Genomic DNA, 14,561 nt, shown 5'->3' on the forward strand with positions numbered 1-14,561 from the left:
TTTCACCTGATCAGTTTTCCTGCTCAGTGACTTGGCCTTCCAGTACTTCTAACCTTCACAGCTACTACTTGTACTTTAAATTCAACATTTCTTCCACCAATTCCTGTACTGATTTGGAGTGCTCAGAGATGGCCTCCTTGATCTGAGATATTTTCTTGTTAGTAAAGTCTAAGCCGTCATCCAGTTTATTGCTCATTCTCTTAACTTCTTGAAAGATATCCAACAGAGAAAGTTCTTCCCCCTTCCATCACTTTAGAGGAACATTCCTAGTGCAATCGTCTGATCCTGCAACACCTCTAATGTTGCAGTATGCTTCTGCATTGGTAACTCTTGTTCACTTTTTTTCTTATCATGAACTACATTGTTTGTCCACTCCTTAATGAAATAACTAACCTCTGATAAAATTTGCTTTACAATGTGAGAAATACTACTAACATGCCAAACTGCATGAAGCCTAGCATAAACGAACTACACTACTCTGGTGCCATACCAGAAGTCCAAAACAAAGCTGTAATATTCTGTGCCTCAGTGTCCAAATGACAAAGTACAGTTGTGTGTCTAATTACCAAGTAGAAAGTACAGCTGTGTATTGACATATTCAAGTATCTTCACTGCTGTAGTAGTTTATGGATTTCTTGCCATGGCTGGCATAAATTTCAGAGACTTGATCCTTTCCCCTAGGCATGGCGGTTGCCCTCCCATCCCTTCTGTGGAGATTTGTTCTAATACAGCCTGAATATGGACCTATACTTCTAAAGTTACCCTTTTGGGACAGACAGTATGGGTGCCAACCTTTGGGAAGAGGAGAACTGCATTCAGTATTCTGACCTTATGATGCTGAGAACCCATCTGCCTTGGGTGATATCTAGCCAGTTGTTTAGAAAGAAGGACATTCTGCCCCCAACAATTTTGTAGGGGAAGCAGAGGTGGCCTGGGGTGTGGTGGAAGGAGGGATAAGGAGGTGCTTTTCTGAGTCGTAGCTGTTCCCTAATGGGTCTGTGGCATTGGGAGCTTCTAGAAAGTACAGTTGTGTACACTTACCATAAATGTAGATGTTCAAGTATATTCACTGTTGCAGTCATCACATTTGGGTTATCTGCTTGCAGCAGCCCTCAGTTGGTCTGATTGACAAAGTCTTGGGTCCTACTTCGGTTGCTGTCTCCTCTTCCACTGAAGAAGGCTGTCAAGCTGAAACCGGTTTGAAATAGAATTGTTGCCTTAGGTCATTTTTATGTCCTGAATTGAATATTATTATAACAAAGGTACTTAGACTGTTGATGCTGGCCTCTTGTGTTTACTAGTACATTGGTTTGGCCGTGCATACCGTACTGGCGAGGTGTGGAGTTTGTTCCTCTTCCATGATGTCAGGTCATCAGGGGTATAAAACATGCAGCCGCCATCATTACATCAGTTTTTCTTGCCCCAGATGTCAGGTGCCCCCCTAACGGGAAGCAATTAAATCTATAAATATACAAGGTTATACTCCAACAAAAAAGCAAATACACCAAAAAGCTTTTAAGCACTGTAAAGGAAAAAGAGGTATAGCCAAAATAAGTCAGGGGGCTGGAGGGAGGGTAACCAGGACTGCAACAGTGATTACACTCTAACATCTACATTTATGGTAAGTGTACACAACTGTACTAAGTTCTTCATGTTTCTCTGTTGCAGTCATCATATTTGGGTAGATTCCCAAAGCGAAGGATGGGAGGAGGAATTTAGAAAGCATTAGGACCAGCTATAAGGCCCTGCAAGACAGCAGTGGCAAAGTCAGCTCTGGATTTAGAGAAAATTGGCAAATGGCAATGCTTGGTGAAAGTATGTACAGAACTCCAGGGAGCAGCTTCTAGGATGTCCCTGGTAGGTACGCCTCTGAGAAAGGCTGTAGAGGTAGATGCAGACCTGGTTCAGTGGGATCTGATCCCCTGTGGGATAGGTTTTCCATGGTGCTTATAGCAGAAATGAATGCAATGGCCTATCCATTTGGAGATGGTTTGCTCTGAAATAGCCTTCCCCTCGGTCCCTGCAACAAATGTCACCAGCAGTTGTTCAGATTTCCTTTGAGGTTTAGTCCTGTACAAGTAGAATCTAAGTTGTCTGTGCACATCTAAGGAGTGCAGTATCCGTTCCCCTTTGTTCTGTGGATTAGGAAAAAAGGTTGGCAAATGAATGGACTGATTAAGGGCCACACTGGATACCACCTTTGACATGAGAGGGATTGGTCCTGAGGGACACCCTGTCCACATGAAAAATTATGAAAGGCTCCACTGCCATAAGGGCCTGTAATTCAGATACCCTTCTTGCTGAAGTGATTGCTAAAAGGAAAGCTGTTTTCCAAGAAAGGAATTTTAAATCGGCAGTAGCAGCTGGCTCGAAAGGAGGAAGAGTTTCTCCAATACAAAGTTAAGGTCCCAGGCTGGAGTTGGAACTCTCCTGGGTGGTCTTACATTTTTGGCCCCTCTTGAGGAACTGCTTGAACAGTGGATGAGAGAAGAGGGGAGGTTATGTGTTATAATGAGCTGAAATGGCTGAGGCATGAATTTTTATTGAGGAAAGAGACAGGCCCTTGTGAAGCATCTCGGTTAAGTACTGTACAAATCTGAGGTAAATTGGGGACTGCTGTGCTCATCCCCTGAGAATGGTTCCAGGCACAGAATCTTTTCCATTTTTCAGCATAAGATTTTCTAGTACTAGGCCTCCTTGCCTCTAAAAATGATATTCATCACTGGTTTACTGAGGGATGGTAAAGGAGAGATTAGGTAACTAGCCAGGCTGCTAGGTTCAGTGATTGAAGCTGAGGGTGTAGAATCTGGTTCTCCTGCTGAGACAGCAGGGTAGGAGTCAGAGGCAGGTGCCATGGGGCCCACAGTGACACACTGCGCAGGAGGGGGTACAGTATTGGTGTGGCCAGTCCGGTGCAATCAAAATCGTTCTTGGTTGAACTTTAGTAGTACTTTGGAGAGCAGAGGCCGAGGAGGAAAGGCATAAACTGTTAGGTTTTTCCAGCAGAAGGGCAGAGCCTCCACTGTCCAAGCTTGTCTGTGGGGAGTCCTTGTGCAAAATTTTTCCAATTGATAGTTCTGGGGGGAGGCAAACAGGTCTATATCTGGGCTCCCCCATTTGCTTGTCACATGTTGAAAATATTCTCTTCCAGTTTCCACTCATGTGGGTCCGTGAGATTTCTGCTTAGTCCATCTGCCAGTGTACTTAGTTTTCCTGGCAGGAATTGAGCTTGTAGATGCACTTGGTAGCTCAAGGCTGTGTTCCACAATGCCATGGCTAGTCTGCAGAGGGAGTAAGAATGTGTACCCCCCTGCTTGTTTATGTACCACCTAACAGTGGTGTTGTCCGTCTTTACCATTAATTGTCCTGGAAGAATGTGGTCCTTGAAGGCTGTCAGGGCATTCTGTACAGCTAACATTTCTTTTAGATTGATGTGCAGGTGCATTTGACTTGGGTTCCATTTGCCCTGAATGCACTTCCCTGCCAGGTTTGTCCCCCATGCATAGTTTGATGCATCTGTTGTTGGGGTATGGGTGGCAGGGGGTAGTGTGAATGGTAGTCCCTTGTTTTGGTGGCAGGCCTCTACCCACCAAAGGAACTTTAGGCATAGGCAAAGTATGATAGGAATCATTGCTTCTAGATCCTGAGAATGTTGACACCATAGGCTTTTTAGATACCATTGTAGTTTCCTCATATGCAGTCTTGCATATGGAATTAGAAGAATGCAGGAGGCCATGAACCCCAAGGCTTGTAGTAATTGCCTTGCAGATAGCAGGGTTTTTGTGGCCACTTGTTTGAAGTAGGTTGTCAAGTGAACTTGTTTCTCTGGCATGAGGAAAGCCATCTGGGAATATAATTTGTTGACAGGGTACCAGGTGTGATTTCTTTTTGTTTATGGTGTACCCCAGACAAGTTAGCACCCTTTGTACAAAAGCCAGATGATTCAAAAGTATATCCTAGTTTTCTGCCTGAATTAGACAATCGTCCAGGTATGGGTATATTTGAATATTTCTTTGCCTGCAAAATGCAATGACTGGAGCTAGGCACTTTGTGAATACCCTGGGTGCAGTAGATAAGCCAAAGGGCAGTGTAGAGAACTGATAGTGCGTGTAGCCTGCTTTGAAGCGTAGGTATCTTCTGCAAGATTCCCCGATTGGGATGTGCAGGTATGCTTTCTTTAAATCTAGTGCTGCCAACCAGGCATCTTTGCCTAGCATAGGAAGCAATGGGTGAACAGTCGGCATCTTGACTTTTGGAATCACCAAAAGGTGTTTAGAGAAGACAGGTCCAGGATCGGATGCCATAAATTGCCTTTTTTGGGTACCATGAAAAGTCTCGAGTAGAAACCTTGTCCCTTTTCCTCTTCTGGTACTAACTGAATAGCACCTATGCTTAAGAGAGAGAGTACTTGCTTTTGGGCCTCTGCCCACTGATTTGGAGGTAGATCTGGCCAACCGTTTGGAGTTGGTAATGTGTGGAAGTGAAATCTGTATCCTGGGACACTATATTTAAAACCCATTTGTCCTGGGTAATGAGTCCCCAGTTCTTTGCATGAAGTGCAATCTTTCCCCCCAAAGGGGCAGTCAGTTGAGAAGTGCTTGGACATTTTAAAAAGAAGTCATTGAGACAGTTTACCATAGGGGGAGTTTTATTACCCCCATGTTTGGAAGTGGAGGCCTCCCACTGCTTAGTCCTGTGCATACCCTGGGACTGAAGCCTGGATGCTCTGCTGGATCTGGGGTTGGACTGAGAAGGTCTGGAGGAGGCAGGAACAGACCAATTCTTAGAAGACCAATGCCTACTAAATCTCGGACGCTGTACTTGTAAAAAAAACTTTAACGGTTTGCATAGATTTAGCTTTTTCCTCCATCTTTTTAAGAAATTCTTCTGCCTTGTTGCCAAACAGGCAGTCCTGATTTAAGGGAGTATCCATTAATTTCACTTTAACATAATCTGGCAAGGATTGCTCCTTCAGCCAAGCGTGCCTTCCAAGTACAGGCCCAGTTACAGCAGCTCTGCAAGATGCCTCTAGTGAATCAAAACCACATTGCAACGTATGTTTACCAACTTGTTCAGCAGAATGCATCAAATCCTGTAAATCCTTATTTTCAGCAGAATCAGGAATCAACATAATTTTCTGTTTAAGCAATCCAATAATATGCTGCTGATACTTTAACATATGAAACTGGAAATTCAAGGCCTTAATGGCCAAAGTTGCAGAAGTGTACAACTTCTTACCCCATCTATCCAGCACCCTGGAGTCTCTATCAGAGGGAGTAGGATTTTTGGCAGTAGAAGCTTTAATGCCCTTGGGTCCCTGTGAAAGGTTTCAGGATATGCAGTAGGATTTTTGAAAAGGAACTTGTGAGAGTCAGGAACCCTGTAATATCTATCGGTTTTTCTGGGGGCAGGAAGTAGAGAGTCAGGGGCCATGCTAGATTCCAAAAAGGCATCATCAACAATGTCCAGTACAGGAGGTATAGCTAAAGGCCTGTGCTGGGGCAGGAGTAAGAAATCCGCAAGCCCCTTTTTAGAATCAGAGAAATCCTGACTTTCCCAACGAAAATGCTCTCTGAGAGTATGCAAGGTTACACCCAAAAGAGAAATTATCTGGGGGAGAAGCAGAGGGAATAAAGTCCTCCGCATCAGAATCCTCATAGGTAGATAAGGGTAAATCCTGGTCATCAGAGGAAACAGAAATTTCAGAATCCTGGTCAGAAGTATCATAAGCAAACTCAGTCCTAGGTCTCTTAGAGGGGGAAGGTTGGCTTCCCCTGAGTCATTCTTATTTGTTTTTTAGACATAGAGGCCTGTCCATGCAGTCTGGGTATCAGTTTTCTAGGCATGGTTCAAGTTTTAGGCCTTGAAGAAGAAGATGGTGTCTGTTTAATATGCAAGTCAGTAGGCCTGAATACACCCTCAGAAGCCGGTGCCTGCACAGCTGCTCAAGACCCATTCAAGGTAGAGACATCCGCAGGTTCCACAGTTGAAGCATATCGCGGCATACCGGACTCTGAATGGGTCTCAGTAGAGGCCTGCGAATCTGAAGTAGCGGGTATCAGGGGCTGCGAAAGTGCCTCACTGAGTACTGGCGCCTTGGCGGCCTGTCTCTGTCTTTATTTTTGCGTTTTTTTGGAATGTCGGTAATCGGATGGCTTACCGAAGACATATCTGGATAATTAAACCGAGCACCAAAATATTTAGAAGTGAAAAAATATACCGACAACGGATAGTTTGTGGTTTAAATAAGGCACAAAACCAACAGTGAGGTACGTCGAGGTCAGGGCCTAGGCAAGGAATACAGTATGAATGAAAATCTTTATGAGGTATTTGCTTTCCACAAGAAATGCAATTATTTACTTTTACTGACATCGGTTTATAGCAAGAAAAAGTTTCCCCAACGGGGTACTTGGCTTTTAGTTGAAGACTTCGGTTCTGAAACTCGAAAACAAAAATTTCAGGAGTCGGCCGCCTGGCACTTGCGAACTGCTTCTACTTCAGACACCGCACGGCAAGAAAGACATATGTAATGACATCAGCTGCATGTTTTATACCCCTGATGACCTGACGTCACGGAACAGGAGACAGCAACCGACGCAGGACCCAAGACTTTGTTAATCAGGCTGACTGAGGGCTACTGCAAGCAGATAATCCAAATGTGATGACTACAACAGTGAAAAACGAAGAACATCTAATCTTAGGGTCAGCTTGCCATCGTCTTTGTAATGTCTCTTCTGATTTTCGTGATCTTTGACTTGGTCTTTCATGCCTCTCAACCCAAGTTTTAGTAGGAAAGTTTCTACTAAATCTAGGCAGAGGTACGTGCAGAAAGGCTTTGACTGTCTGCACGGTCTTTGCTTTTTTTTCCAATCTCTTGAAAACATTTTGTGCCTGGGGTCCAAAGAGAAAATATTTGTCTAAAGGGGTATCCAAAATATCTGCTTCGACATGGTCCAACAAGGACTACAGCAGGCATGTCTTCTGATGACCAACCCCATGGCCACAGCCCTGCTTGATGCTTCTAGAGCATCAAAGCTACATTGCAAAGAGTGTTTAGCCACCTGAGAAGTACTGTTATCTAAGTCAAACAACTCTCTTTGGAGAACCTTCTCTTCTATCCCCTCCAATTTCTGTTTCTATTGATCCAGGATAAATTCCTGGAATATGATCATGTGAAACTGATTAGTTCTCATGGACAGGGCAAAGTATAGGCTTTCTTGTCAAATCTGTTGAGTTTTATTCTCTAATAAGGGATTCTTTGAGGGCAGCACTTGGCTCTCTTTGATCCTAAGACCACTACCCAGGGTCTGCAGCAGGCTTCCTCTACAGGTGCTTGTGAGAGTCCAAAGCTCTACAGAATTGGTCAGAATTCCTAGGGACTCCCTGTCCAAAGAGAAAATATTTGTCTAAAGGGGTATCCAAAATATCCAGGGTTGGGAGTCGGACTGCAAAGCTCTGTCCAATGTAACATCATCCACTACCTCTAGAACTGGGGAAATAGGGGTTTATGCTCATGTAGACTGAGAAACTTCCTAACCCTCTTCTTGGATTGAGGGTAATCATGAGCTTCCCAGCTAAAAGTATCTCTCATTTTATGTAATCTCCCCAAAAGATAGAATCTCAGGAGGTAAGGTTGAGGCAACAGTGTCTTCTGACTCAGAGTTTGTATATGATTCAGTAGAAATTTGGTTCACATATGCCAGCTCATCTTCATCAGTCATAGGAATATGAGAACTCCAAAAAGGAGAGGTTCCTTTCTTTTAGAATAAGTCTTTCCTAGTGCAGGGTCCAGCTGTTTGAATCTCAATCTCCACTGGTTCCTTTGCTAACCTTAAAGGTCCTGTGATTAAGACTTGGAGGGGGTATGAGGCTCAAGTATCAAAGGCGTGGGCAAGCCAACAGCAGTATTATTATATTTTGGTATGGTCCTAATCTTGGTCATGTCATCAGTAGGGACTGGCACAATCCACAGCTGGGTGGCCTTGACCTACATCAAACTTGCTGATATCTCTTCTCAACCACTAGAGTAAGGAATATAAACCTCTTAAACATTACAGCAGGGAAAATCAACCTCCCCTATAGAAGTGCATGACCGGGAGTCGCAAGCTAGTGCCTGCCTAGTAGATCTAAGCCCATATGATGCCCCAGAGGTCTATGCCAGAGTGCATGTCGCAGGGACTGATGACATGCTACCTTCTCTATTGGTCACGCTAGCAGTCTGTGCCACAGCTGTTGGAGGTGGGCTGTGAAGGTGCCTGTACTCCCCTCAACAATCTTGAGCCTAGCTGAAACAGAAATGCTAGTGTCAGTTTCCATAACTACTTTCAGATGATTCTCCTTCCTTTTCCGAGGGAGATAAGCAGCTAGATCTGCAGATACCATGACATTCAAAGGCCACTGACTTCTCTTTTTTTTATCCTCTTCCATTATAAGGACTAAGTCCTACACTTAATAGTCTTGTTATTAAAGAAAGCTCCAGGCTCAGGCAGAACAGACAGAGTAAAAGTCCTTGTGGGGATCAGCTTTCCATATTCTTAGGCAAATATTAGATTCAACTGACATCTAACAACAATAAAATAGCAACAGAAAAAGAACCTCTCCAACTGGGCATGAATCTTTCAAAGTTCTATATCTCGCTTCACACACTGACCAGCATACTGACACTGCTGATTGATTGCACTTTGATGGTAAGAAAACATACTGAGGTAATGGTGCTGGCTGACCATCCTTTATTGTACAACACCCTGACGCTGGATTGGAGGGTGTTTGCCAAGCCTGCGGGAAGGAATCCTGTCTCTGGTATTCGGGCTGGCCAAAGGCTTCCATGGCAGGAAATTCATGAAGGTTACTACAGCAACACTGAAGCACAATGAACATCTTTTACATTTAATTACTAAACGGTGCTCTCACAGTAGTAGTCAAAGCTCTAACCTAAAAGGTGTACACAAAAACACAAAACTAACATTCAATATCCGTATCAAAAATGTGGTAAAAAAAAAAAAAGACTTTTGTATTGAGTAAAACACTTCCAAACAGCCCAGTCAGATTAATTACATGAACTTTTCCTCTTCTTTTCATCCTACTATATGTTTTTTAACGAATCGCCACCCATTACAATTTACTAACTTACAGCAGTACTGTAAGTAAGCTGCTAAAGTTGCAAATGGCTCTACAAGGAAAACCCATTACTGCTTAGCACTACAAAACTTACACTGACTTCATTCAGTTCTATCATTCCCCTAATAGTAGCACAACTAAAAACATCCTATAGAACATTATAATCCCCTCAAAAATGCCCAATAATACACCCCTCATACATGGTATACTCCACACAGTGAAAAGAGTTTCATGTCTTTGAACCTGAAAAGTAAATTAATGGCCAGTAACAAGACCCTGTGAAGCCCTTTATATTGTATACACAGAGAACCTTTGTGAATACCCTATCACCACTGACACAAATTCACTATTCTAAAAACCCAATTAACTTCAAACTAGAATTGTAATTGCCAATCATAACATATGCGTTGTACTCAATACTTACCCACCCTAAACCACTCAACTCTATATAACTATAGCTGTGATTCTACAAATTAAACAGCTTTCTCTTACACCTTCTATTTCCTTATACTTGGGCCCATACAGGGGCTTACTACAGTTCCTCCCATCATTCTTATGCTTACAGCTTCTCGTTATTATTTTTTTGCATCAGACATACTATATCTGCAAACAATTTAACTTCAAGCAAAATGCTAAGTGTATAAGTCAGGTTTGGGGGGGGGTAGCTTAATGGTTAAGGTGTTTGTCTTACAAACACAAGGTGCAGGGTTTCAGTCTCACAAGGGATAATTGGCTAGGCTTAAAATGGCTCACAAGGGCAGTTGGCTTAGTACTAATCTATGAACCTATGTATAATACTTCCATTTTCTTCATACATTATAAATGATAAACTGTCTTCTATACATCTTATAATATTACATGCTGCCTCACTCTACTTGATTCTCCAGCTCAGTTTGTAACTGTGATGTCTTTTGCGCAGAATCTGCACATCCTGCACTCCCATCTTATATCTACTCTCTTTTACGCCTCACCTATTTTCACTAACCTTAAGAAGGCCAACCTAAATAAACTAGCAACTTGTTACAATAGCATTGCCCGATTTGCCACCAGTAACCCTTTCAAAACACACCACTGTCACAACCTAAAACTCCTAGGCTGGCTTGAGCTACAAAACTGTGTTTTGATCTCACAACTTACCATTGCTCACAAGATACTTTACCAATCTTATAATACCCCTATACTTTCTCAACTTTTAATCCCTTACAATAATCTTACCTCCCTTCAATCTTCTTCCAAACTCATGACCAAATCTGTAAAGTCCCATAACTTAGCTGGTGACTCTCTGTTCACTAATACTATAGGAAGGATATGGAATCAGCTACCCACTGATATCACTCTAACCTCCTCCTTACCACTGTTCAAACAAAAAATCAAACTGTATTTCCAAAATCACTGGCTATGTTCCTGTAGGGCTCCTGACTAACCTCTTCTTTCCCCCTTCTCCACTAGAACTTTACACTTTACTTAGTAAATATACTTATTCCTTCTTCTTATTGCCCTGTTGCTCTCCTCTAATGCTCTAACCCACTCCTCCTTTTTCTCTCCCCTGTCCTCTTGTACACATTCTTACCCTTCTCCTCACTAGACTATTGCTTCTTTCCCTCTTCCTCCTTTGTATTCCCTTCTTATCTCCTGTTCTACTTCTTCTCTCCAACATATTATCGAAACCATGTTGCTAATCTTGACTTTGTGTAATGCTTTTACTGAACAACTATATTTTAGTATGTTCCTTAGGTATTTCGTGTAATTTTTTTTTCATGTTACTAAATGTATATTCTTTTTGTACTTAATTTTTTTTTTTCTGTAAATTGTCTCTTTGTAATTTAGTATGTGTGGAGCTTTTCTCCCCGGGCCTCTACTGAAAATGGACATATATCCAGCTAGACTAGCCCGGTTAACAAATGTAAAATAAAATAAAATAAATCCTCCCTGTGTCCATATGGGATCTGCCAGATACCTCTGCTTCCTTCTACATCCCAAAGATGTCCTGGGGAGAAAACTAACAATCTTCAATTTGCCTAGAAGTGTGTATACTGTATGAGTCAGTGTATATATTTACATAGTGTGTGTGTGTGTGTGTGTGTGTGTGTGTGTGTGTGTGTGTGTGTGTGTGTGTGTGTGTGTGTGTGTGTGTGTGTGTTGTCCTGCAAGTACGGTTACATCTGCACCACTGTCCCGCTATGCAGATTTAAATATATGCATAACTGGCTGACTAAATGAGGAATGTATTGATCAGTTGGCTATAAAATACAGCTTACCTTTTGCATTTTTTCTAAAAAATATATATATATATATTATTAAGAAATAACGGTACAAACATTAAAATGGATATACATGTCTACTGTGAACCATTGTTAAAAGGTTTGTCACAAAGCCACTCGAGTTAAAATAAATAAATAAATAAATAAAATAAAAAGTGACGTGACCCAAATGGGATGCACAAAAACAGACACACACACACACACACACACACACACACACACACACATATATAATAATTCTTTTTTTACCTAGTTATGAATATATATTGTATGTTAACATCTGCATTAATAACTTGATGTTATGAGATTTTATAGAATTTAAGATTCCTTACTTAATGGCAGATGAATACAGCACTGCTACTTTTTGTCAGAGTTGTAGAGCTATAAATAATTACATGTATGCTTGTTTTATATTATTTTATAGTCATAACTGCATGTATAAATAATTAACCAAAGCAGTAAAATCTTGATAGGTTAGCTGGGAAAAACAAAAGTGAGATCAAATTATCTTTGTGAATTAAAGCACGCATGCCATTTTTCACTTGTTTTGCACATATTACAACATTATCAAATACTGGTAAAAATGGATTAAAATAGGTATGCCAGGGTTGATTCAGAAGTATTCCTGAGCTTCATGTACAACAGCCAGTCAGTTCCATAGATAATGAATGTGACATGGTCCAAACGAGATGTGGTAATAACGCTGCAAATTTTTTTATTGCAAAACTGTGAACATTAAATTTTGCATCAATAACGTGAACCAGAGGCAGTCCATATAGTAGTTTATGGTACCATATAAAAGTTTAAATAATGCCAGAAAAGTCTGCATTAGTTTATCTAAAATGTATAGCTTCAAAAGGTATTTAGCTGTTTGACTTATAAGTTCTGCAGGCATGCATAACAATATTTTTGTAAATCTCTTCAAAATGGAATCGACAAAAGAATTGCTTTAGAGCAAATTTTAATTTCATATCTGCAACAGCAAAACTGCTTCATATATAGTACTGGTTTGTGGTTACATGGATATTAAGTTGTTTAATTACACTAACAGATTAACTTCAGATTTTGTTGTGTAAAAGAAACTTTGGGTTATTACTGAAAGAAAAAAATACTATAACCATTGCAAAGGTGACCATGTGCTTGCTTTATGCCCTGGCGAAAGCTGTCCATGCTAGAAAATTCTTAGGTGTCAGGGATATGAAATTACGCTGCTGCTGTTGAGTGTGAACAAGTTAAAAGAAAAGGTACAATTAAATCGTTGTGGATAATACCTAAAGAACTGAGATTCACTGAAAAGATAAAACCATCCCAGTCATGTCCTTTGCACTCACTGTGAAGACTTACTACCAGGCCAAGAGTGTAAGTATTCTAACTGCATACCACTGCTTTTAAAACTGAGCTATCATAAAAATGCTGAAGTAGCACAGATTCATAAGTACATAAAGGCATACTAGGTGATTGCCTTGTAATTCAAACAGCAGTATGTGACCACCATCTCTGCATATGTGTTTTTTTCTGAACAAGCTGGCATTGTCTATATTCTGTAATTACAGCAGAGTTTCCGTATGAAAGGCTTTCACAAGCAGATGTTTATTTCAATTTTATTTAATTTTTGTGACATATGAAAAGTACTAAATTGGAGGCACCATATCTGTATAATGTGCACAACAGACATTTATTTAATCATACTGTTCAAAAAGAAACCGAACCAGAATTTCCTTTCTTGGGAGTAAATGGTGAACTGTCATATATTGTCCAAAAAAAAAAAAGAAAACCATGTTCAGTACAGATTGCATAGCATATGCTAAATAAAAGCTCTGCCTCTCCCCTTAAATTATGACTGACACTTAATCCAGAAAGAGAACTTCAAACACCCATGACAGTTTCATCCGCACATATCGAAGTAGATACTGCTACATCCATTTGAGTCAGGTTAAAAAAGGCCACTGTGCAAGTTAAAGCAATTCAGTATACAATGTAGAGGCTTTCATGCCAAAAGCCATGGTCAGATTATTGTAAATGATGTTATAATTTCCACATATATAAACATATGTACAGGTAAAAAATAGACATCAAATCATTTAACACAAATAGACTTTCAGACTGGAAAAAAAAACTAAACATGCATTTACATTTGTTATCCAGGATTAATAAAATTAATACATATGTACACAATTGTCATGTGAGTGTGCGCAGTATAAATAAATGCTTTTAACATTAAAATAAGGTCATCTCCATTTAGAAAACCTTGAAAACATTTTTTTTAGCTTACAGATCATCAGTACTTCTCTGTCTTTCTTCAGCATAAAGCAAAACCTAGCTTTGAAATGAAACCCTGCTTTAGTCTGATTTATTTTCAGAAACAATAATCAGCTGGTCATTCTTGTTGGCATAACTTGCTATTGAGAAAACTGTGTGTTATAAGTAGCACCTGATATTCACATGTACACACTGGAGGGAGGTGCTTGACATTAGCCCAGTTTTCCTTGTATGTAATTTAGCTTAGTGATGAATTAAAAACAAGAAAAAATTCCTTTAGTGGAGCAAAACCAGAACAGTGCCTAAATAGGTTTCTTTCAAATGCCAAAATTGACATCAACTACATAAAACTGTTATCCAGCGAAGTACTGATTACATTTGCATTTTTTACATTTTCTTCAGTATCTCTGTATTACAAGTACAGCATGCTGATGAGGGCTGCTTAAAGAAGAAAAAAGTAATGCATGATACTGCTATAGAAAGATCAGTTTCTTGAACCAACAATGCCCTGTAAGAGATCTATTGGTAGTGGGAAGACAATGGTAGAGTTCTTTTCAGCTGCAATGGTTGTCAAAGTCTGTAGATATCGAAGTTGTAAGGCAGCTGGAGATTCTGTAATAACTATGGATGCTTCTTTGAGGGCTCGTGATGCATTCATCTCACCTTCAGCTGCAATCACCTATGGAAACAAATTATTATACAAAATGGATCCCTTATTAGCCCAGTCCTATTTTTACATGAGCTTTTGCTTCACAGAAATACAGAGTTTCATCTTTGCATAATGACTTTTACTTAGTTGTCAGTAATTGATTTTAACATCTGAACAGATAAAGGAAAATATCTGCAAGTTCAATACAGACTAAAGTGAAATGGGATAATAAAAAAGCAAGAATCCATGTCAGGATACTGACAGCAATCTGATCA

The 14,561-nt window shown here is 40.5% G+C and overlaps 1 protein-coding gene and 1 long non-coding RNA gene across 2 annotated transcripts in view; one reads left to right on the plus strand and one right to left on the minus strand.

The window, feature by feature from the left end:
* LOC122790464 overlaps window positions 1–14,561 on the plus strand; it is a 676,350-nt gene that overhangs the window by 154,676 nt on the left and 507,113 nt on the right. The window lies entirely within an intron of this gene.
* The window catches only part of STOM (stomatin), a 279,729-nt gene continuing 278,131 nt past the window's right edge, over window positions 12,964–14,561 (minus strand). Inside the window, exon 7 of the mRNA XM_044058009.1 lies at window positions 12,964–14,316. Coding sequence (XP_043913944.1) covers window positions 14,122–14,316 — 195 coding nt within the window. The 3' untranslated portion in view covers window positions 12,964–14,121. The remainder of the gene's footprint in view (window positions 14,317–14,561) is intronic.

The sequence above is a fragment of the Protopterus annectens genome, chromosome 16.part0 (genome assembly GCF_019279795.1).
Source record: "Protopterus annectens isolate FY-2018-M chromosome 16.part0, PAN1.0, whole genome shotgun sequence".
NCBI classification, from domain to species: Eukaryota; Metazoa; Chordata; order Ceratodontiformes; family Protopteridae; genus Protopterus; species Protopterus annectens.